Source organism: Dreissena polymorpha, chromosome 4, assembly GCF_020536995.1.
Source record: "Dreissena polymorpha isolate Duluth1 chromosome 4, UMN_Dpol_1.0, whole genome shotgun sequence".
Lineage (NCBI taxonomy): Eukaryota > Metazoa > Mollusca > Bivalvia > Myida > Dreissenidae > Dreissena > Dreissena polymorpha.
Window position 1 is genome coordinate 63,942,525 of NC_068358.1, and position 22,954 is coordinate 63,965,478.

The 22,954-nt window shown below is 33.6% G+C and overlaps 1 protein-coding gene across 3 annotated transcripts in view; it reads right to left on the reverse strand.

Annotated features, from left to right (window-relative positions):
- The window catches only part of LOC127876287 (synaptotagmin-6-like), a 92,285-nt gene that overhangs the window by 20,035 nt on the left and 49,296 nt on the right, over positions 1 to 22,954 (reverse strand). Inside the window, exon 1 of one of the 3 annotated variants that reach the window (XM_052421414.1) lies at positions 8,708 to 9,085. The exons of the other annotated variants lie outside the window; for them this stretch is intronic. Within the exon in view, the coding sequence (XP_052277374.1) occupies positions 8,708 to 8,779 (72 nt within the window). The 5' untranslated portion in view covers positions 8,780 to 9,085. Of the gene's footprint in view, positions 1 to 8,707; positions 9,086 to 22,954 lie in introns of those variants that run through there. 3 annotated transcript variants of the gene reach the window in all.

A 22,954-nucleotide genomic window follows, 5' to 3' on the forward strand; every position in this document is an offset into this window, starting at 1 on the left:
AACGCAAATTGCAAATTTTTCAAACTGATCGCGTTAGTTCAATAATTATCGTAAATACAACGCTTAGTTGTCATTTTGTAAAGGCTTCTTAGGAATTCAGATTTCAACTTAACTACGGCAAAGTTATGACCGTAAATATTGAACTGCATCCCGGCACATGTAAAGAACGTTTGTTTAAACAAATACTTAACGTTTTTAAACTAAAACATTCTGCGTACATAGATACATGCCTACAAAAGATAGGCTCAACCAACACCGATCAAAGTCTATATTGAATAATATGTTCCACGAATCAGTTATTAAACAATAATTTATCGAACGGACACAGTATAGTTGAACTTTTCCTCAATCGAAACCTTAAAATGTGTAATAATTTTTATGTACCACTTGTCCTATACGATAACACTTGAAAATCAAAAGTGACAGAACGTCAGATTCTTACATTGTCTCTAAAAGGCAACATTGAAAATGGCGTTTTTTACAACCTAATTCACTTCTTGGCAGCCGATGGCATATTATTACAGACGCCGAGTTCCTCGATCGGTAAATTGCTAATCTGATGTACGGAGCGTCATTTCCAGGGTCTGGCAATTCATCAACAAAAACGGAGAGTTACGGTAATAACAATATAGATGTATGTTAAGTTATTATTCATCTGAAGTTGATTCCAAGTAAAGTCAGATTTGCATTACACATATTAAAATTTTAAATATTGATAATAAGATCGGGGAATATAATTTAAACGATAAAATAGCAACTAACGTGTGTATACAACACTATACCATGGTCCGATCCTACAGTCCTGGAGAAGGAAATGGGCAAATATTAATGATTATATTATTCGTCTTTCTACAAAATATGCAACAGTCTGCGATATGAACAAGGAATCTGTATAATCGACATACTTTTTCAGGAAAATGTAAGCTCCAAAGTAGGTATCCAATATAAGTATATGGATTAGAGTGCAGTAACGATACAGCAACTGTACTGCGAAACTACATAAGTAGCGTTAAATAGTGGAAAATTAACACGAAATAGTGTATTAAGTTCATTAAAAGGACTTCATCATTATATTTGTTTATACATCAGAATTTACTGGTCGTTAATACCGAGAGTTTGCACTGTTATAAACACACTCTCATCCTCTTAAACATCAGTCCAAAAGTAATTTTTTCAAAAATATGTATGGAAATATGAAACATAAACTAAGTAACTTAGTGAGAATTTCATTCAAACAAGCCTAAATCCAAAAAGGCACCTCTGGAGTATTTACTTACATGTTTGAGATGGTGCACTGCACCACTACATTAAAGCAATATTTGTATCAACAGTAGGAAAATGCTAACACCCGTTTTCCATGAACATGACACTGAATATACCCTGTTAGCCTCAACTTCCCTAGGCTGAAATGTTCCATTACCATTAATAGGAGAGAACCCCGCCAATCCGGACGAGTTGGTAATTGATGAACACACTTCCAGACCTGTGGGTGTGATATTGATTTACAGAGGGCGACACAAATCTTGTCTTCTAATTCCAACGAACATCAAATACTTAGCCTTGAACATAATCTTGTCATTGAAGCATTGGTTCTCCGTTTGAATAATTTTACGCATCGGACAAAAACCGAAATAAATAAAATAACTTGTTCAGAGATTGGGGGATTTTTTTAAAAGTTTTACAGTAAATGAATTAAATTGCTAGATATTTACCACGGAGCTGTAGAGTTTTTTTTATCATAATTACAAGATTGTAATTTAAGAAAGATACAAAATAAAAATGCTTTCAAACGTCGGGCCCGAAACAATGTCTTTATAAAGCTAATTTTACACCACTTCAAGAGATAGTGACAATAACAGAATCATTGAACATTATTTAACCGTTTCGCGTTTGTGACGAATTATAATTTTGTCAACTTCAAAGGATGATAATTTATACACGAAGCAGCATTTCCTGTGAAAAGTGTGGGTAAGATAGTGTCCTCATGTAACTGAAACAGAACAAAACAAACGGTGATAAAACGTTATCTTATACGGAAGTTAGTCGAGCCCTATACGAAACACAGACAGTTTTCCGTATACATTTTGTACATAAAACACTTGTTACAACATATGGCGTCTAACATATCACCCGGCATGTAGTCATGTTAATTTTCGTTCGATATTTTACCTGAAATATGATCGTCTGTCTCTGTACTGATTCTGTATTTCGCAATCCTATAAGGTATTTAAAGATTTTCATTTTAAAGGGACCTTTTCACAGGTTCTGGCATGTATTGAAGTTTGTCATTAAATGCTTTATATTGATAAATTTAAACATTGGATCTAAAAAGCTTCAGTAAAAAATCTAGAATAAAATTAAAAAAAAAAAAGTAACCCTCAACAGGGCTCGGACCACTGACCCCTGGGGTCCTGGAGTCAAAAGACTCACATTTAGACCACTCGGCCATCCGTGCTTATACAATGGGAGATGTATTTTAAAACGTGGAAAGGCCCCTTTAAGGCATTCAGAGATTTATTTGGGGACGTGCACCAACATAAGAACACGATAAACATGGGAGCTTTTTCATTATTATGTTATTTTTAGCCTTATAGTTTATTATAATACCACACTCTACGGAGCGGAACAGGGTGTTCGGAATGTCGCAACATCTATAAAGTGGCCTTGATGGAAATATAGTGATTGATATATTGGCTTTGAAATGCACCTGATATTATATGTTAAACCACCCATAAATAATACGAATATTACAACGGGTATTTGTAGATTAAGATAAGGGCCGAGAGTGTCATGTGTCGCTTATCCGAGTTCATATTACTCACTATCAAATATTACAAAGGTTAAAAACTGGAGAAAAATGTTCCAACACACATATATAAAAATTTAGCAATCAAAACATCTATAGTATTAACAAGAGTTTCCTTAAGTTTGACTTCGTGGCCTAAACTATTAATCCACATGACCTGAATCAAACTATGCTTGAACCGCCTTACGAGTAATATTTTTACTAAGTTGCATCTTCTTTTGGAGGAACAAATTGGCGTCTAGAGTGTTTTCAGCCTTTTGCTTCTAAACGTTTTATTGGAAACAGTCCTTGCTAGTTTTCGACCTCACAGGTTAGAACGCAACCTGTGCTTTATTGGTGCAACCTGTGTTTTATTGGGTTAAGTATTCGGACAAGATTTCGTTTAGATTGAGCAATACATGTGACCTCTAGAGAGAAATAAGCTTCTTTCATTTTGAACTTGGACCTGCTTTCTGACTCAACATGACCATGCTTTAGACTCAATCTTGATATAATTGGATACAATTTTCGGACTACGTTTCACGAACAATTGGCAATAAAAGAGACCCCATGATTGCTAAAAGCTTTCACGTCAATTTGACATAGTTTTGACTTCACAGAAATGTGTTCAGAAACAGTCTAGATATCTTAGTAGCACATGTTCAGGTCAAGTTTCATGAAGAATGATTTTATATTTGACCTCCTGTTTGTTGAGCTTCTTATATAAGTCAATCTCGACCTTTGTTATAATTGAGACGAATGTTCCATCTATTGCAACACTACCCCACTTATAAAGTCACATAATACTTGAAGGCTATATAAGCAATAGGTATCGCACTTTCTGCGTATGTCTATAGAAAACAAACATTGTTCCCAACGTAATGTTTTGCCCCATCACGTACAATATCCACATCCGTTTGAGAGCGTTTCAGGCACATCCACTTGAAGCTACTCATTTTGGCCAAAAGCTCAACGCTAAGCAAAATGTCCGCTATTTTCGGGAACCGGACACCAACAACAAGCGAGGCCTGGTATTGTAATAATTCGCATGGGGAGTTAGAGGGTTAGGGTAAAGGTAAGGGTAAGGGTTAGGGGTCGGGTTTGGGTAAGGGTTAGCCTAACCCTAACCCTAACCCGACCCCTAACCATAACCTAACCATAACCCAGGGTTATCTCCCCTATACCAGGCCTCGTTTTTCTGGTCGATTTGAATTTATTGAAATGCTTCATCAGCACTCATATGTCAGCATATAGTATCCGGTAACGCACACTGTAAAAGTAACTGCATCATTTGTAGGTTCGAAAAATTGTGTCTGTGACATTTGACTACAATTCATGCCCAATTGTGTTTTAATCGAAATTGCTATTCTTGCGTTACCACTGTATTGCATTGCTACACCTGAATGACCTTTCAACTCCTTAACTTATCAACGTACACGCTTAACATTAGGAAATCACACTTTCTACATATTTTTCTGAACTCGTAATATATTTAATGAACCGATGTCTTAAGCAAATGTAAAACCTCGTATCTAATGTTAAATATTTGTACAACTCAATAGTGTCAACTTATTCAGACGGCCCATTTTTGTATTCGATCTCTACACCATTATGGTATATGAAAGTTTCGCAGCCTCACTTATGAAACATATGCTATTGTGTTGTTCAAATGGGTATTGTTATTATAATTGTAATGAACATACGGAAAAGCACGATAGTTACGTTAGATGTCATTCGGCAGCTGATTCGAACTGTATACTAAAAGCAAAATCCTTGTAATAAAACAATCTTATCTCATCCACACTTTAATCTTTTTTTCTTGACTAACTTTCTTACTTTGGGTGCAGCAGCCTCTATGTAGAAGATTACAGAGGCGCCAGATATATCAAATACAGTATCAGTTGAAATACCTGTATAGAAGATTACAGAGGCGCCAGATATATCAAATACAGTATCAGTTGAAATACCTGTATAGAAGATTACAGAGGCGCCAGATATATCAAATACAGTATCAGTTGAAATACCTGTATAGAAGATTACAGAGGCGCCAGATATATCAAATACAGTATCAGTTGAAATACCTGTATAGAAGATTACAGAGGCGCCAGATATATCAAATACAGTATCAGTTGAAATACCTGTATAGAATATTACAGAGGCGCCAGATATATCAAATACAGTATCAGTTGAAATACCTGTATAGAAGATTACAGAGGCGCCAGATATATCAAATACAGTATCAGTTGAAATACCTGTATAGAAGATTACAGAGGCGCCAGATATATCAAATACAGTATCAGTTGAAATACAAGTACCTCTAGATAAGCCACAACTGCATGCAACCTTTCTGATCAACTTATCTTGAAATAGAGCAATAGGTTGTACTAGAGGTCACTTAGGTTATACAATAAAACAGAACATCTATAAGACATCTTCGTAAATCAAACCGAGCCGCGCTTTACTAGAATAGTTCAACATTACGAGCAAGGAAATGTGATAAGAAATATGAACATATATATAATGCTAACCTTTTATTTAATGTCAAAAGTGCATGATTTCAACTTGATGCACTGGTACGTACACTGAAAGGCATCTCATGAAAGCAACTAAAAGTATCTATTTCACTCCATTCCCTTATGTAATTTTGTCGCTGTATTGGATATCTTGCTGTAAAGAGACGCCCGTGGATAAAATATTACGTATGTAACGTGTTTATTACGTGTACCAAAAGAATTAAAAAGCAAATCTCACTATGACTTATTGAATTTACCTAAGAGCACTGGATAAATACTCGGTTGTAATGCGATTCTTTGCAATGTATTTTGTATTTGGGTAAGCAGTGTATAAAAGCAACCGCCTTGGGATCAATAACATTATTCAGTCACGTTATTATGCTGCAGGCCTACCTGTAAACGCGACGTTGTCATAAGTAAACGAATACAATCAAATATGTATTGTTCAAAGATTGCAATAAGAAGAATACATATATATTAACCATTGACCCTATATGTCATACAATTTTGCAATCAGTATCTGTTTCTTTGAACAAACTTGTCATCAGACCTCTAAATGATTATACATATGCTATAACTGTAACCGAGAAATTCAGTAATTACTTGCAAGATGTCAGTCAGTTACAATTTCATTTGCAGGTACTTTTCCTATGGTAAGTGGTTCGAGCCCAGTTGAGGGCTACTTTATTTTCTTTTTTTAATTGTATTCTTTTTTTTTTAATGGAGATGTTTTGGTCCAGTGTTTAAATTTATCAATATAAAGCATTTAATGAGACACTTCAATATATGCCAAAATCTGTGAAAAGGCCCCTTTAAGCTTAAAATACCAATACGTTTCATACTATTCGTACGCTATCGAAGAGAATTAAACTCAATTACCACAATTTACCAGAATCAGAATGTAAAAGAGTAATCAGACCGTTATTTTTTGGCATTAACAACATTTGCCTCATACACATAAACCAAAATCCTCAGTAGTTTTTCCGTTGTAACCTAAATCAAATCTATCACTATATACATGTTTAATCCACTCGCACATTTATTGTGTCACCGATATTACGGGAGGTTTTACAATATTAGTTCTGAAATTAGATTTCCAAAATATGACCTTGTCATAGAGGACTTTAATGTCTTTCATGCGTGCTACACATTGTCTCGTATATATGCCATCATTTGTGTTGGCTTTCTTGAACATGCTACACAATGTCTCGTATATATGCCATCATTTGTGTTGGCTTTCTTGAACATGTACAGCGTAAAACGTACGTCAATCCATATTCATGTTTTCTGCCGGTGGCGGTTGCCTACAAAGCTAAACGTCGTTTTTTTTTTATTTACGAATATTAAGCCTGAACGGTTTTTGGAAATTGAACACACATTTGCTAAATAGCTTAAAGGGCAAATAATCATCTGTATCACAAGCACCGACTATTACTCCTTTTGAATATGAATCGCACGTCGTCTTGATCGAACACAAATTTAAGACATAATTCGAATCACATGCTATTATTTTTCATCAATTAAAACTCTGGTTGAATACATTACAAGCAGATCAACGGCAATCAATCCTAAAATTTGCATAACAAATACAAACTACTGGTCGTTGTTTTGTGAGAATATCTTCACTAACATACAGAATATATTTTATACAACATAGCGTATGTCATAACATAATTCTAGGAATCGACAGGAGCAAATTGAAAACGAGCATCCGACGTAATATTTGAAGCGAACGTTTTAAGTGTATACTTAGGTTTGATCATCCAATTGTTGGTATGAATGTTGAATTAGTGTACATGTACAAGACAACTATTCGATATTGGGTGTTTTCTGTATACGCCTCGTTGAAAGCCCAAACCAACGAATGCTATTTGCAATAATTTAAAAACGCAATCTTATAACGTTTGTTCCTAACATAGACAGCCTTTATAAAGTCTCAAGATTTCAATTATGCGAATTGTATGGACATCTAATAACAAACAATCACGATGTTAACATTCATATTACTAAAATCTGTTTCCTCATATACATTTTATTATTCTTACTGATCCATTTTCATTGCACTTACCACATAAGGTGTAAATATGATTAACTTTTAAATATGAAAAAATACATCCTAAATATCCGGACAATAGTATACATGAGCAGATTGTAGTGTTGAGACAATCGATGCTAACATAAATAGCATCTTTGTCTGCACTCGTTCGCCGCTTTATTACACTCTCTCACAATTTCAAGAAAAAGTGAAAACAAAAAGGCTATGTTGAGTAAAAATTAAACCTGACAATTGAATACTTTTGGGTCGATCCTTTACAGGGCTAATTGTTTCTTAGTGATTTTCCACAGGTGGATGTCATGAAATGGTTTTAGTCCATGCATGATAACTCCATTGACTTATGCAACAGGATATCAAATCGAACTTCGAACATCTGACACTACAAAGCTCCTTGGATATAACAACTTTTTCTAAGAACCGTCTCCTTGGCCAAGTTGTTTGAGAAAGTGCAAATGGCCTCGGATGACAAAGGTTTAAGATTCACACGACGCTGTAAAATAAAAAAAAACTTCACTTTTTACTTAACATAAAAAAATAGCTTTTCACTAAATATAAACAAACATTAATAGCAATTATATAGTTCTCTCCACCGAGTGACGTGTTGATAACTTACGAAACTATTCAAAGTTTAATAATGCATAAACGTTGTGTGCAAAATAACTATGCGTGAAGCGAAAGGCGGTTGTACAAAGTTGTTTTCTTTAATTGGGTATAGTCCTTATACGTGGCTTAAATAAACATTTACCGCTAAGCTTCGTATATATCTATAAAAATCTGTCGCACAGCTAATAAATTCCGGCCATTAATCAACACATAATACTAGGAAAATATAGATGCAAGCAAGTAATAACGCTTTGTAGATAATAGATTGCAGTCGTGGGTAATTTGACACAATGTTTTAATGTCATGTATACCTCCATTGATAGAGGCATATAAACAGACAGACGGGTATGAATGGAAATATAATAAGTTGAAACACCGTATTCAACACACGTATTAATTACTGCACACAACAAAATATAAAATAAAAAAGCCACATGTGAGAAAGGATACTGAGAAAACATGGAAAACTACAATAAATCCACTACGTAAAATCAACTACGGAACATACAAACAAATATATATTTAATTACATATTTAAAAAATATATTCTACTAAAATTGGAAATAATATATTAAACGTCGTTTTCTCAATTGACTTAACGGGCGTTATAATACAAATTCGTAAAAATGCATAAAAATATGTTTTAAAAATTTCGAGATTGATAAGTGATTTCGAGTGCAACTATACAACTGGCCACACATATTGAACAATAATTAGTTACCACAATCAAGCTCAAGCAACATTACGCACATGATCCACTTCCGTTTGAGTGCGTCTCAGACACTTCCGCTTGAGTTTGCTCAATTTGGCCACAAGATCCATAGTCAAATAAACAATCTCTTCTGGTCCGATGATATTTACTTCAAATGCTTCTTGATGCAGAAAATAATGTATAACGTAAACATTTTAATCGCGTCTCCAAATAAACACATACAGGTCAACCCAATAGATGCACTCGTGAAGAGGCTGCAAATTAACTACGAACTACTCACAAATGAACTCAATTGAATAATTGCAGTAACATAACCCGAACACTATCCCTTATTTTACTGTTCTTCTTGAACAAATCCATCAATCATGCTATATAAAACACGATTATAATAGGCCATTGCTTGTCAAACGCAAAACTGCGCATTAGACATTAACTTCAATTCGTATCCAATGATAAGAAAATATTGATCAAATTTATTATCACGATTATCCCACACTCCGTTACTACTGTATCACATCGCAACACTTGAACAGACATTTCAACTTCTTTTTACCATTCAAGAGACTGCGGTTATTCCTAACACCGAAATATGATATGCATCGACGATGTAAACCGCTTTGCCTTCTCTTTCGCATACTGACGATGTTGACACTACCAAGCGCGCACTTAATTCAACGCAAATTTGTCAAAAGGAATTCCTACAGCTACAGATTTAGAGCCTCTATTAATATAAATTATTTAGAGCCTCTATAAATATAAATTATTTCGCTTTGGGTATTTTTTGACAAATTGCTTTGCGCTCAAGCAACACAACGATAAAAGCGATTCCGTTGCTATTTTGAACACGTTACTAATCTAATATTAACATAATACCATTAACCTAGGCCAATGTCGTTGTTAAAGTCCTAAAGATTATTTAGGCACTAGGCATGTTATGTCACGTGCAACCAAAGAGCTGGTCAATTTAGAACCAACACACTGGTGATGAGTGTCCTCCGAATCATATGGGGCAGCAGTAAATTACAGAAAGAAGTGTGGGCAATAAATACTGATAAAGAGATGTACTGTTAGTTTGTTAACTGACTGCCATTGTATGACTGAAATACTGTTGAGCACGGTGAAAACATCCAGCTCAACAAACACACCCATACCCTGTATTCCAAAAACAAATGGCCATTTGCTTCAAATCAAAGTTTAGCGACTGGTAACAAAGAAAAGTGTTCTGAAAATGTTTCTGGAGTGTTTTTATTCCTATAGTATGCATTAACATGTGCGGCGAAATAATAACAACACCACTGTTTTATGCTTATATTAATATAAGGGTTTATACATTTTAGTAAAGAGGGTATACATCTTCTCATCGAACAAATCATCATGCAAAAATATACCGCAAAGTTAAGCCGTTTCCAATAAAGAATACGAAATGTCTGTGAACCATAATTTAAAAAATTATATTTTGTAGCATACATTAATTTCGTTTATGTTGTAGCATGCCTTTTTCACTGGAATACACAAGCCTTTTTAAACGTACTAACGTTTTTTTTTCTTATTTCTCTTTTCAATTTTTCAGAACGTGTATTTAGTATGTTATATTCATCAATGATTTGAATATTTTTGAAACTTACAAGAGATTGCATATTGTCGTTTTAAGAGCACAAAAACGTATGCCTAGTTTGATTTTAACTTACTGCACTGGCTACATATGAAGACACGTATCGCATGAATGCGACTTAATTAATATCAGTACATTTCTGTAATCATGATGTTTTGCGCAATGGAACATCGGTTTATTAGATTTACTTTATTAATTCAGGACACGTGTCCTTGTACTTAGTTGACTTCATCTTTATGCACTGGACAAAAACGCCGCAATAAATAGTTGAACAATGATTATTTTATTACGTTATCATAAGATTAAATCGGCCATCTGTGTCTTGGGACGTGTCAAGTTTCGGACAAATAAGTATGATTTAACACTCTTTGTAAAAATAGAGGGTATGTGGATGGATAAGGCACACACAAATTATCAAAGCCACGTTCTTGCTGGTTTCATAAAAGTTTTTTTAAGTTATTATAATATTTAATTTATATGAAACAGTTCGACCCTATGCATCCAGGAAGGGAAATGTTGGCTCAGGCGCTGACTTTGCATCTACATGTATTTTGCTTTGAATGTTTCTCTTTATGTTTGTCCACATAAGTTTGCCTTCTGAATTGCTTGTAAATGAAGTCTCGAAATAAAGTAAATGAACTGAGAAATATATAACGCATTCAACGCACCGCATATAAACATCAAGTATCTTCTACAATGTGTTATTCATATACCAAAGAAAGTAAGTCTGTTTGTTATAAGTATATCTGTGATTGTGTATTGAACTTGGTATTGCAGTTGATGTGTTCAATTCGATTCCGATGCGTTGTTGCGGCGCCAAGACACCGACACCACAAAGTTAAACAAGATCAATTCATTTCACGATTAAACGTGTCGATTTGTTATTTCACGTCCATGCAAACCTCTTACTATATTAACTTTTAACCTTCTTATAACAGATATACACATTTAGACCACTAGTTGGTCAATGGTTTGTTCCCACCTAAATACTCATCTTCAATATCGCCATATTGTCTGGCTTTTTGGCTTTAAATATATATATACACCAATAATTGTCATGACAATTTTCCAGTCAAGTATGAATTGGCAGACTTCGGTTAACAGACACTCGATGTTATCAGAAATAGTCTCCTTCGCGGAGTACCCTATGGAGTGGCCAAGCATTCCTTACACTTACAAAGGTCTATTTCATTAAAAAACTAACATTAACTACACAAATGTCGCCCAATATATTCCGGAAAATTGGGTAATTCCACACAGTTTTAATGTCCTGTCACCATCACTGGATAGGTACATATGAGTAATTGGTTGGATATGAGAAGATGACCAGAAGAAACACTAATTACAGGTCACATCGAAAGGATTTCCTGCACCATAACTATATATTATGGCATGGGTTGTCAAGTCTATGTCTGCCACACATTAGATTTTTTTTAATACCATGCTTTTTTCAAATCACCACTTTTGCAATGCATGCAGGAGAGGTAAACTAAAATAAAAAATGGAATAGGGGGGCAGAATCAATGGGTTAAATAAACCAACCGATATAGACCGTGCTATTGATTACTATGAACAAGTGAATAAATGGTTAAATTGTAATATATAAATATGATGTTGAGGACCTTCTGAGTACTTGATTATGAAAAGTTCATCAAGATATTATTTGCTTAATGTGTAATTTTATCAGGAGCAAACCGTTTGTTAATTTATGAAAGCTACGTTTCGAACTTGATTTCACAGAAGACAGGAATATAAACTTGTAAAAATTTGCAAATTATATGATGAATGACTGTGAAGACATCTTAAGGCTAAGAGACAATACCACATGCAATAGTGCCAATTCGCGGTAAACTGCAATTAGACTCTATACACCCTTTGTTATTCTTAGCCGTTACATGTTTTCACAGATTGATAAGAAGACGTGATGGAACACTATACAGATGAACGCGTTAAGCTTGTCCGCAAATGGACATTTCGCACGTTCTATATTGGGATGCGTTATAATTAGTTCTTGAAAATCTAGCATTGCGTAGTCTGATCCGATTCCATTGTCTGTATATATAGGCATAAGCGTTCTATTGCATTTGTCCTAGAATGTTATAAAGATACATCATCATCATCATCATCATCATCATCATCATCATCATCATCATCATCATCATCATCATCATCATCATCATCATCACCATCATCACATCATCATCATCATCATCATCACATCATCACCATCATCATCATCATCATCATCATCATCATCATCATCATCATCATCATCATCATCATCATCATCATCATCATCATCATCATCATCATGATCATCATAATCATCATCATCATCATCATCATCATCATCATCAGCATCATCATCATCATCATCATCATACTTGTCATCATAATTATCATCATAAGTATCATAATCATTTACATCATCATCATTTTAAGTCATTCATATCACTTTTTCCAGTAGCGTTAATGTGCATTTTAGAGGCCGTGTACTATTGTTTCATTTTATATATATATAAATATATATTATGCGTTTATGTTTTCTTAACAATATAGAATTCAAATCATTGAATTGAGCCTTTATCTAAGTAAGATTTGAATCCCAGTTAAAACAATATAAATAATTCTTATTGTTATGCACTGACGAACTTGAAACATCTTGGTTAAACAACAAGATGAGTCTAAATGTCAAAACAAGCGCCAGTCCATTAACTAAATGATACGTTCTGTACATAGCTGAAAATCATATAAATATGTACGTTTTGAATGACATACAAACTGCATCATTTTAATACATTCAATGTTTTTCTAAGCGTATATTGGAACAACTACGGTATCTAGCAATACCATTCAGGATTTATTAGGTGTGTTTTTGTCTTCAGCGGTAATTGTTGGACAGCTAATAGACGACTATCCTGTAATGTTGAAAATGTTATATATGATCCTGTCAATCATAAACAGTTAGACAATATTAACCTTAATTGTTTTGCCATTTTATATTGGCATATCCTTCATAATAAAACAGCGTCCGCGTTTAAGAAAGAAAGCAGCGGATGAGCGTGCCGAAAATAATATGTTATCGATTGAAATTTGCAGAAAATACTAAATAACATAAAACTAGTCGGTTAATAATATTATATCGATGTATATGTAAAAGCTATATTTCCATTTTTTGTATAAATAATCTGGAATGAAATGCAAACTGATATAACATGAAACAATGACAGATCAGTATGCTAAAACATATGCCACTTGAGTGTTATGTGTTCCCAGTGTTAAAAATCTGGTACCAATAAACGAACGATGATACATTGTCTGTGTCTGGCGATTGTTTCGAAAAAGCGCCAATTAAGAAGCTCCTTATATGTATGTGTGTGTGCTTCAAAATGCGATAAACTAGACGTCACTTGTCATGTTATTAATAAAGATATTGAGTTGTTTTTTAATGAAACACTACATGGTTAAATATTTTATTATTTGAACAAAATCGTTTATACTGACAGTTTTATATGTTTGCAAAAATCAACGAATTAAGAAATGAACTTAAACAAATTTAACCCGCACTTAATTCTTAATTGACATAATGCATTACGCGGGCATTATGTAAGATAACTATACACGATGCAAGGCGCACCGTAATAAGTCACTAAAGTCTAACGTGAATAGTATGCAACATTTACAAGGCAGAATTCATTGTATTATATAACTGTGGCGTCATACGTTTTGAACAAAAAAATAATTGGCGCAAATTATGACATAACACATTCAACATTTACATTATTTAAAAGATCTGTAAAGAAATGTCACGCACAAAGTTCTTTGCACATTAAACCAATTTTTGCTACATCCAAAGAATTAAGGCTTACATAATATGTAGTCCATCCACATTTAGTTGAAATAAACATACCAAGGTTGTACCTTTAAAATGGTCCCGTTTATGAAAGCAATCTGGTACAATACATATAATGGGAAATAGTCTAATATATGAACCGCTGTGACATTAAACGGATATAATATCGCACTATGGATTGGAATATCAATAGCCATGCCATGAGCACAGGAAGTTAAACCGGTACATGTATGTTCAGATGAAGTTTAAAGCTACTACACACACACACAAACACACACACACACACATATATATATATATTAATATAAATAAATAAATAAATAAATAAATAAATAAATAAAATGAATAAATAAATAAATAAATAAATAAATTAATAAATAAAATGAATAAATAAATAAATAAATAAATAAATAAATAAAATAAATAAATAAATAAATAAATAAATAAATAAATAAATAAATAAATAAATAAATCATTATGATCACTATGAAACAAGCGGGTTCCAGTTCATTAGGATTGTGTACACGGGATTTGATGTGTTTCAAATAAACAGGGCTTAAAATCGGCCTTTAAAGTCAAAATACGTTAATTTCATGAACACTAATGATAACAATATACTGTTTAAAGCAAAGGCTACCAAGTATTTTGTTAACGCAATACATGCATCCGTGGTTAACATATTGCTGTACTTGATACAACTTTAACTATATTTATTATCGAAGAGGTTATATTGAAACAATACTATGTGACTGCATATATCATTTATAAAGTTATGTTTACGTTAATATACGCGGTCAAAATAAAGAAATCCTCTTATTACCTTCATAATTAATAATCGACAAAGACATAAGTCGTTTAATGACGCATGATTCACGATGGAATCGTTAAAAATGAATCAAATATCATTCACATTTATCCCAGTTTCGTACAGCATAGTCTAAAACAATTGAAGAGTACTTACCGAAATATTTTCATTGATTAAAACATTACATTGCCGAATGATTGACTAATTGTATTCACGTTTATACGCAATCTGTGAAATTCATACAAACTTTAACTTCTGCGACAAAAGGGACAAATGCAGATACTCTCATACGACATAAACCGTTTCAAAACGTAACGTTATGTTTTGCATTGATCGTTCCAAGGTTGTGACACCATGTGTTTTCATCCGCGTTCGTGTTTGCCATATAACTTTGTCCATATATAATAGTATGGATATTTGTCAAATGCCAAAATAACGGACATCTTAGTAAAGATACAAATGATCTTCTTCAAATGAAACTAAATTTCAGAACTTACGATCTAAGGAATCCATTGCCATTTAAGAACTGTGACAAAATACTTTGTGACATAACAATTGGCGTAGGCATTACCTTGATAACAATGAAATGCGTCTCCAAGAAGTCCAACGCTCTTTAACTTTAAGAGTGCATTTAAATAATATTTGTTATTTTGATTTTTCTTTAAAGTAACATTACTACTAAAAATCAACGAACATTCCGTACACTTGTTCGTAAAATAAACTTAACCAATTAAAAATCGGTGTTCCTTATGGCAATAGCCGAAATTTCAACGCCAGATGTAGTCTGGTACAATAGATGATCGTAGATACAAAATGCTTGTTTTTATTATTGTTTTGCATATCTATTCATACGACACATGAACACTAAAATTTTGTTCGTGTGTCGTATGAATAGATATATTCGCGGGAATAAATTGTGGCCACAAATAAATAAAAACGAGCATTTTGTATCTACAAAAATCTATGTAATCATACCACATCTAGCGTTGAAATTTTGGCTATTGCTAAAAGGAACACTAATTGTTACGGTGTTAACTTTATTTTACGAAATACTTACCGAAATTTTCGTTGATTTTGAGCGTTATAGAGACTTTAATACGTGTTGGGCGTCGTGTGAGTTTAGAAACCCTTCTCGATTGGGCCGAAATGTCAAATTGTCCATTTTTGTATGCTCGTTAAAATGAGCTGCAAAAAAGACTGGGTAATAATCAAATTGTACGTTCCGTCGTAAAATGGGTATCGCAAATCAATAACCATGCTGTCAAAATAGCGTCGACTGACATGCACAAGAAATTACACCGATACATGTATGTCGTGTTGATTTGTAAAACTACTGTTGTATACCTCATAATATGTTTTATGATTCTGCAAAAATCGAATGCATGTAATAGCTAGGAATTACACAAATACTTTATTCTCTCGTTTAAATATGTTGTTAATCTATGCTGGCTGGACTATGATTGAAAAAGAAAATAACTGCTTGTTTTAATTAGTGAAAAACAAGGCGGTAAATGCTGTTTGAATATGTATAAATATGATGAGCTCATAAATATGAACTTCTAAACACTTCTAACATGGATATAATATCCATCACGTTAAGTTATTATACAAACACAATTCTACATTAATGCTGCCTTTAATCATGACCCAAAACAATGATTTAGATGAACGAGAACGATATGTCTACGTTATTGAACACGTACTAAGTAATAGGCACGTTATCATTCTTAACAGGACTGGTTCACATAAGTATGCATTTTTATGTCGGCTATTGTGTACATTTAAACTGGAGAGCTGAAGTATTATAACAAAATAATTTCAGAACAAATGAGATAAGCCTTCAAGTCACCGAGTTTCAAACAAGGGCCCTTTTTCTTAAAAGGCTTCCCCTCAACATTTCGGCCATCCGTACTGTTGAACTGGCATGAATATTACACTATTTCGGAACGAATCCATGTGTTGAAAAATCTAAAACGTAATAAACAAAAGCCACTCCAATTTATTCAATCTTATCGTTTTGTAAAAGCTTTATACTTTTAACTGTTTGAATGTTAATAATTCTTGAAAGGTAGTACGTATCAACGTCACTTATGTTATTTCTATCCTTGTCAGACAGTTATCTTCAATTTTCGAAGATGTAACATAAAGCTGGAGATTTCCCATTTTGTCAATTCGCAAACAAGTCTCTTTAAAGTTATGGTGTATTTAAAGTGTGCTTTTGTTGTATTAATTATAATTACATAGTGTTGCTTTAGTAAAAATCACACATTTTAGAATACATACATTTCGCAACGTCAAGTTTTCGTTTTATTCAAATGCGAACATAGTTATCGCATTATGTTGATTCCGATTACAGGCGAAATAGAATACGGAAATTAGTTTATGTTTTACCTTATCTGAAACAAAAAATAAAAACTTATTTTTGTTGAAACATTATGTCGCCCCGGTAATATGGTAAATTTAATTAAAAATTCAAACAGGCTCTTTGAAGGACCGTGTAAGATAACTTCGAAATCATCATTATTCAATAGAATGTGTTATCTTTCCACGGCAATGACCTAATTTGAATAATAGAATGTTTACTTCATTAACTAGCTCGCTTTGAGCGGTTAAACAGCCAGTGGCGCGGTTTTCTCTATTGTTATCTTTTACTTACAGAATTGTTGATCTTTGAAGCACTGTTATTTATATAAACTCAACAACAATCACACACAATACCTATTGCTGTTATGTTTATCATATCAACTTTGTTGTTATAGACTAAAAAAGACTACAATCTTTATATAAACATGCTATTTAAACACGTCATTTAAATTCACATTTCAAAAATGATATATTCATCGGAATAATGCAAAGATGACAGTTAAGTTATTCTTGTAAGTAATTGGCGACGTTACTTTTTAAGTTAAGAAGAGTACGTACTTGATTACGTATAGAACACAAATTACATGTCCATTTCTACAAGATTACCGTTTTCTTTCAAACGAAGTGTCAACTTTCAATGCCGGCGATCGAACTGACAAGAAGCGTCCAAATATTGAACGCTTACAGCTGCAAAGATGTAGTTCATTTCATATCCTTATTGATTCCAAATGCAATACCGATTGCATAGTTGTGAATGACAGACGGGTTAAACATATCTGAAGGTCAAGCAAACTAGGTTAGATTTCGTATACGTTTCATTTAATGTTCATTTCTAACATTTTCGTATGCTTTATAACAAGGCAAACATTTAAACTATGGTTAATCAGTGGGGGTAACTACGTGATAGACAAGATGGCGACGTACATTCCGAAACAAATTTCGCCGTCTTTTACTCGTTACGTTTTTTTTAGCGGGACCTGTAGATTGTGATCCCGCTTAGAAATTTCGTAGCGAGTAAAGTCGCCATATAGAGCGAATATAAATACGAAATAAACGCTTATCACTTTTTTGCTTGGAAAGTAATAAATAAAATAAATAAACATATAAAAGTAATTAAGAGTATAAAGCGGATAAAAACACTTGTACCGGCATGGACGTCGTTATCTTAACCAACACGTGATTACCGCCTCTGATAATGGACTATACCAAAATGTGTTTTAATAATTACTGACTGAAATTTAGTAAAAATAACACTATCGATGAAAGAATCTACTGCAAATAATACATATTTTGTAAAAGGACATACTTAACAGGACGAAATCGGTTTGATAGCCGCTGTATGTATATATTTAAACATTGTTATCCCCAAGACACGTCTTCGTTTTATGATTCCTTTTTAACACTGTCTTTGAGATGTATGATTTAGCTTTTTAAGGTGATTTGCTTCACTAAGTGTATTCATATTTTACACATTACACAAACAGCACACATATATATGCATACACATTTTGTATGTTATTCATTTTCTTTCGAACAAAAATTTCTTTTGAAATAATGTATTTATAGTGGTGAAGGTAAATACGGTTCTGGAACTAGTGGATGATGGTCATGGGGTGGTGGTTGATGGACTAGACACAGTAGTAGCCTTACAAATCGTGGAAATGATCGAAGAACTATAAGAAGTACGTAGCATAGCAAATACGGACAGTGTCACCGAAGACTTAGAACAGCATATATACTACCCTTTAATGCACTAACAGACATGTTATTAGTCAGTTGCTCACTGGAAATAGTATATCGAATCTGTTTATAGATATAATTGAGGTGCAACGAAAATTAATATCCATCACAACCGGGGATCACTTATCTTATTATGTGTGCCTCTGTAAAGGCAAAACATGCATATAAACGGCAATGATTGATAAACAGTGAAATATACTGATACCTAATTATTAGATTACAGATGAATGCTAAATTAAAAGATGTGGACCTATTACGGAAGGACGCTCTCAAGTTTCTGAATATACATCATGTGTTTATCTTACGAAGACATCTGAAGCCTTAGAAAAAGAACAGCGAATTATGATACCAATGCCTGGTTATTATTTAGGAAGTCTATGTACAGATTGTGTCGTTCAAAATCCTATTAGCCGTTACAAGTTTTGAGAGATTGATTGGGAAACGTGATGGAAAACTATATTGAAGATGGTGTTGAGCTTGTTAACAGGTTGAAATATCGCACGTTCCATTTATGGAATACGTTATAATTTGTTCTTGAAGATCCAGTAAGCGTTATATGATCCGATCGGATCGACTTGTGCACAGAAATACAAGAATTATTGTGTAATTATTGTTGCAGATGTAACATACTGATAACAATCGTGTTGGTGTATCTGCCTAAGCCAGCTTTTAACTTTTGTCGACCTTTATCAACATCTAATCAATTGTTGAAGAAATTCCCCGCCATATGAGTTAAATGAATACATGATGCTACTGTATTGGTCATATGGGCAATTGTAAATGTTAATGTTTTGCAATAACAATACGGTAAATTATGCTTCAATATTGTCTGATCATGACCTGCTCTGCTCGATAAGGCAAACTATTATATTCAAAGCAAGTAATATATTAAAAAAAACATATAGACAAAAATGTTTCTGAGAATGAAACAACATCGTTTTCGATTACAAGAAAATTGGTCATTAGGTTATATTATATTTAATTACTATTTTAGTATAGTCTGTTAATTAAAAACCCCTGCATTAACCAATGAATCTTTAAACATGTTGATAAAGACGAACCTAAGTACAGAATGTATAGTTCTATGTACAGCTCTCTATGTCATGAGTTTTCTTGACCTTCCTCTTCGTCTGGCTTCATAAGGGTTCCAGTCGATTACCTGTCTGACAAGTTGGGCAAAGCAGAACGCGGAGTGCATCCGATCCAAAACCATGTTTGTATGTATAATAGAATCCGTAGTCGGTTGCTGCTGCGTCCTTGACCAGAATTCTTGGTTGGAGGTCTTCATAGTCCCTTTATATGCAAAATATGACCTCAGAAAGTGTTGAAAAAGACTTGCAATCTTACGTCCGGGCGTTTGGTCCTTATCCCTGTTTCAGCAACATACAGAAGGAAGTGTATTAAATTGCTGTAAAAAAGCTTCATCTGTGTTTTCAGGCTGATGTTTGGGTTCATTCACACTAATCTCATCATTGTTAAAGCATGGCGGGCTTTTCCTGTCCAAGTTTCGTTGTCTTCATATTACACTGTCTTGACCATGCTTTCCAAATACGTGAGTCGACGTCTTCAGCAGCATGTCCGTTTATGTAGATTTGCATAGTGTTTCATGAGTAGATCCGTTGTCACTTGGACTGCTGGCCGTTGATATTAAGCCTTTCTGATGAGGAAACTACTTCCGGTCTCTCATTGTTCAGCTGTTTATGGGTGCATTACTGATACATCAGATACATGTCATCTGCATATTTGATATCTTTCAGCTGACCTTTTAAGGTTCACAGTATCCATACGGACATATCCAACGACTTCTTCATCTTGATCTCGATAACAACAGAGAATATCATTTGTGAGAGGAAACAGTCTTGCCGGACGCCGGTTATCTAAGGGTTATGCGAGGTCCATGTCGTGGATCACATTGTAAAGGTTGTTGTTGTGTACGATCCGGATTATCGATTTTTAATGGATACTGAAGTGCCTTGGTAATATAAAGATCGTATCTCAGTCCACTTGGTCGAACGCCACCATAAAGTCAATGAATTTTACATTAAGTGGACAGTTGCAATCGATGTATTGCTCTATAACATACCATAGTGTGCTGCAATATTGTCTGCACGAGATTTTGATGCTCTAAACCCTGCTTGCGTTTCCCTGGGGAATATGTTCACGTTTGTCTTGTATAACTCTCGCAAGCTTTTATGACACCAATTATAAAGAACACAAATGATGTGAAATAATCCAATTTATCAGTCGGTCTTAAGCTATATGAATTATTATAAATTGAAAGCAGAAATAGTTCTTTCTTTTAAATGATCAATACCGTCATTTAATGAGTGATGCATTATTAATATGAAAAATAAAACTTTGAAGAAAAGTGACTTCATACATGAATATTTTTCTGATAATATGAGTTGTAATACGTATAGAAAACAATGTAATAACTCATGGATCATTTCTCAAGACAGTAGTTTATTTCTGAGAAATGTCTAAGATATCAAACGCGTATTCACTATTATTGAATATAAAACCTTCTTTATGCCTTAAAAACATAAATCTATAAATTTGGGCATTTTTTATTATAATATATTTAAGTAGTTTTATTACATATGTAAGACATTGATACAGAAATTAAATACGCGCATTGTACAATGTCTATTTTCCCTTTTTAACTCTTTCCCACTCAAAGGCAAAGTGAAATGGCTATGTGCAAACAGCATAAAACCAGAACAGCCTGTGAGTTACTTGAAACCTGTTCAGGCTTTATGCTGTTTGCTGCTCATCAGTATCTAAGGGTAGGAAAAGAAGCCCTTAAAACTTGAACCTAGCAAGCAAGGACTTAAATAACATTTAACTTTCTAAGGGACTACAAACAAGCCAAAACACGTATGAAAGTGGTGAATTGTAAAAATACAGTATATACTCCGTGTGTTTATTCCGCTACCAGTCGCAATCGAAAAGTGTCTTCCCTAAGGGTCAAGAAACGGAAACCATTTCATTCATTTAAAATAAAAATGTTGCCCGTAGCATTTGATACAATAAACAGATAAGATAGCAATTTGAATAGCCTCCTTCAATATTATTAAAATCATCATTATTCACCAGAGTGTGTAATATTTCCAAGCTTATGACTTCATTTGAATGAAATAGTGTTTATCGTTTTAACTAACTTGCTGCAAGCAAATCTGCCGTTTTCTTGACAAGAATCTTAAACGTCTCGTTGATCTAGTACAAACGCTAGTTGTATAAAAACACGAAACTTAATACCATAGAGAAGCGGTTGTTATCATTTTCAAAATCTAAATGTGTTTTCTAAGATATTATGTAATATAAACTTAGTAGTGCAAGACACAAAAGAAAATTGTCTTGATTTAAACATAAGGCAGCTCTTAAGAAATCTATAAATCAATTATAAATTTCCCGTGACAATTCGATACCACCAGAGAAAACCAAGCATTACAATTTATTTCATGCAATTTTAATCATTTAGGAGAATATACAAGAAAAGGCATATATAAACTTTGAACGGCTAAGTTAAGTTGGCATTATTCCTCAAACTGGTAATAAATTTCCAACGATACATGCACGTTAACTTGACTACACAATCATTAATGACGAGAACTGAAATACATTTCAAGGACGACAATGTCGCCTTTCTTCTAAAGAAGTGTCCATGTTTCAATTACGGCAATCGATTTAACATGAACCGTCCATTTATGGAAAGCAAGAAGCTGTACTTCATTTCACATCACTTATTGATCTCACTGGCAATGAACATGCCATTCTTGTTAAGGGCAGACCGACTCTAAATGTCTGAGGATCAAGCTAACTTGGTAGTAGTTGACATACGTTTAATGTTTTAGATATATTCATTGTAATGGAGAATAACGAATAGGGAATAATTTTGACCATTGCAGTTT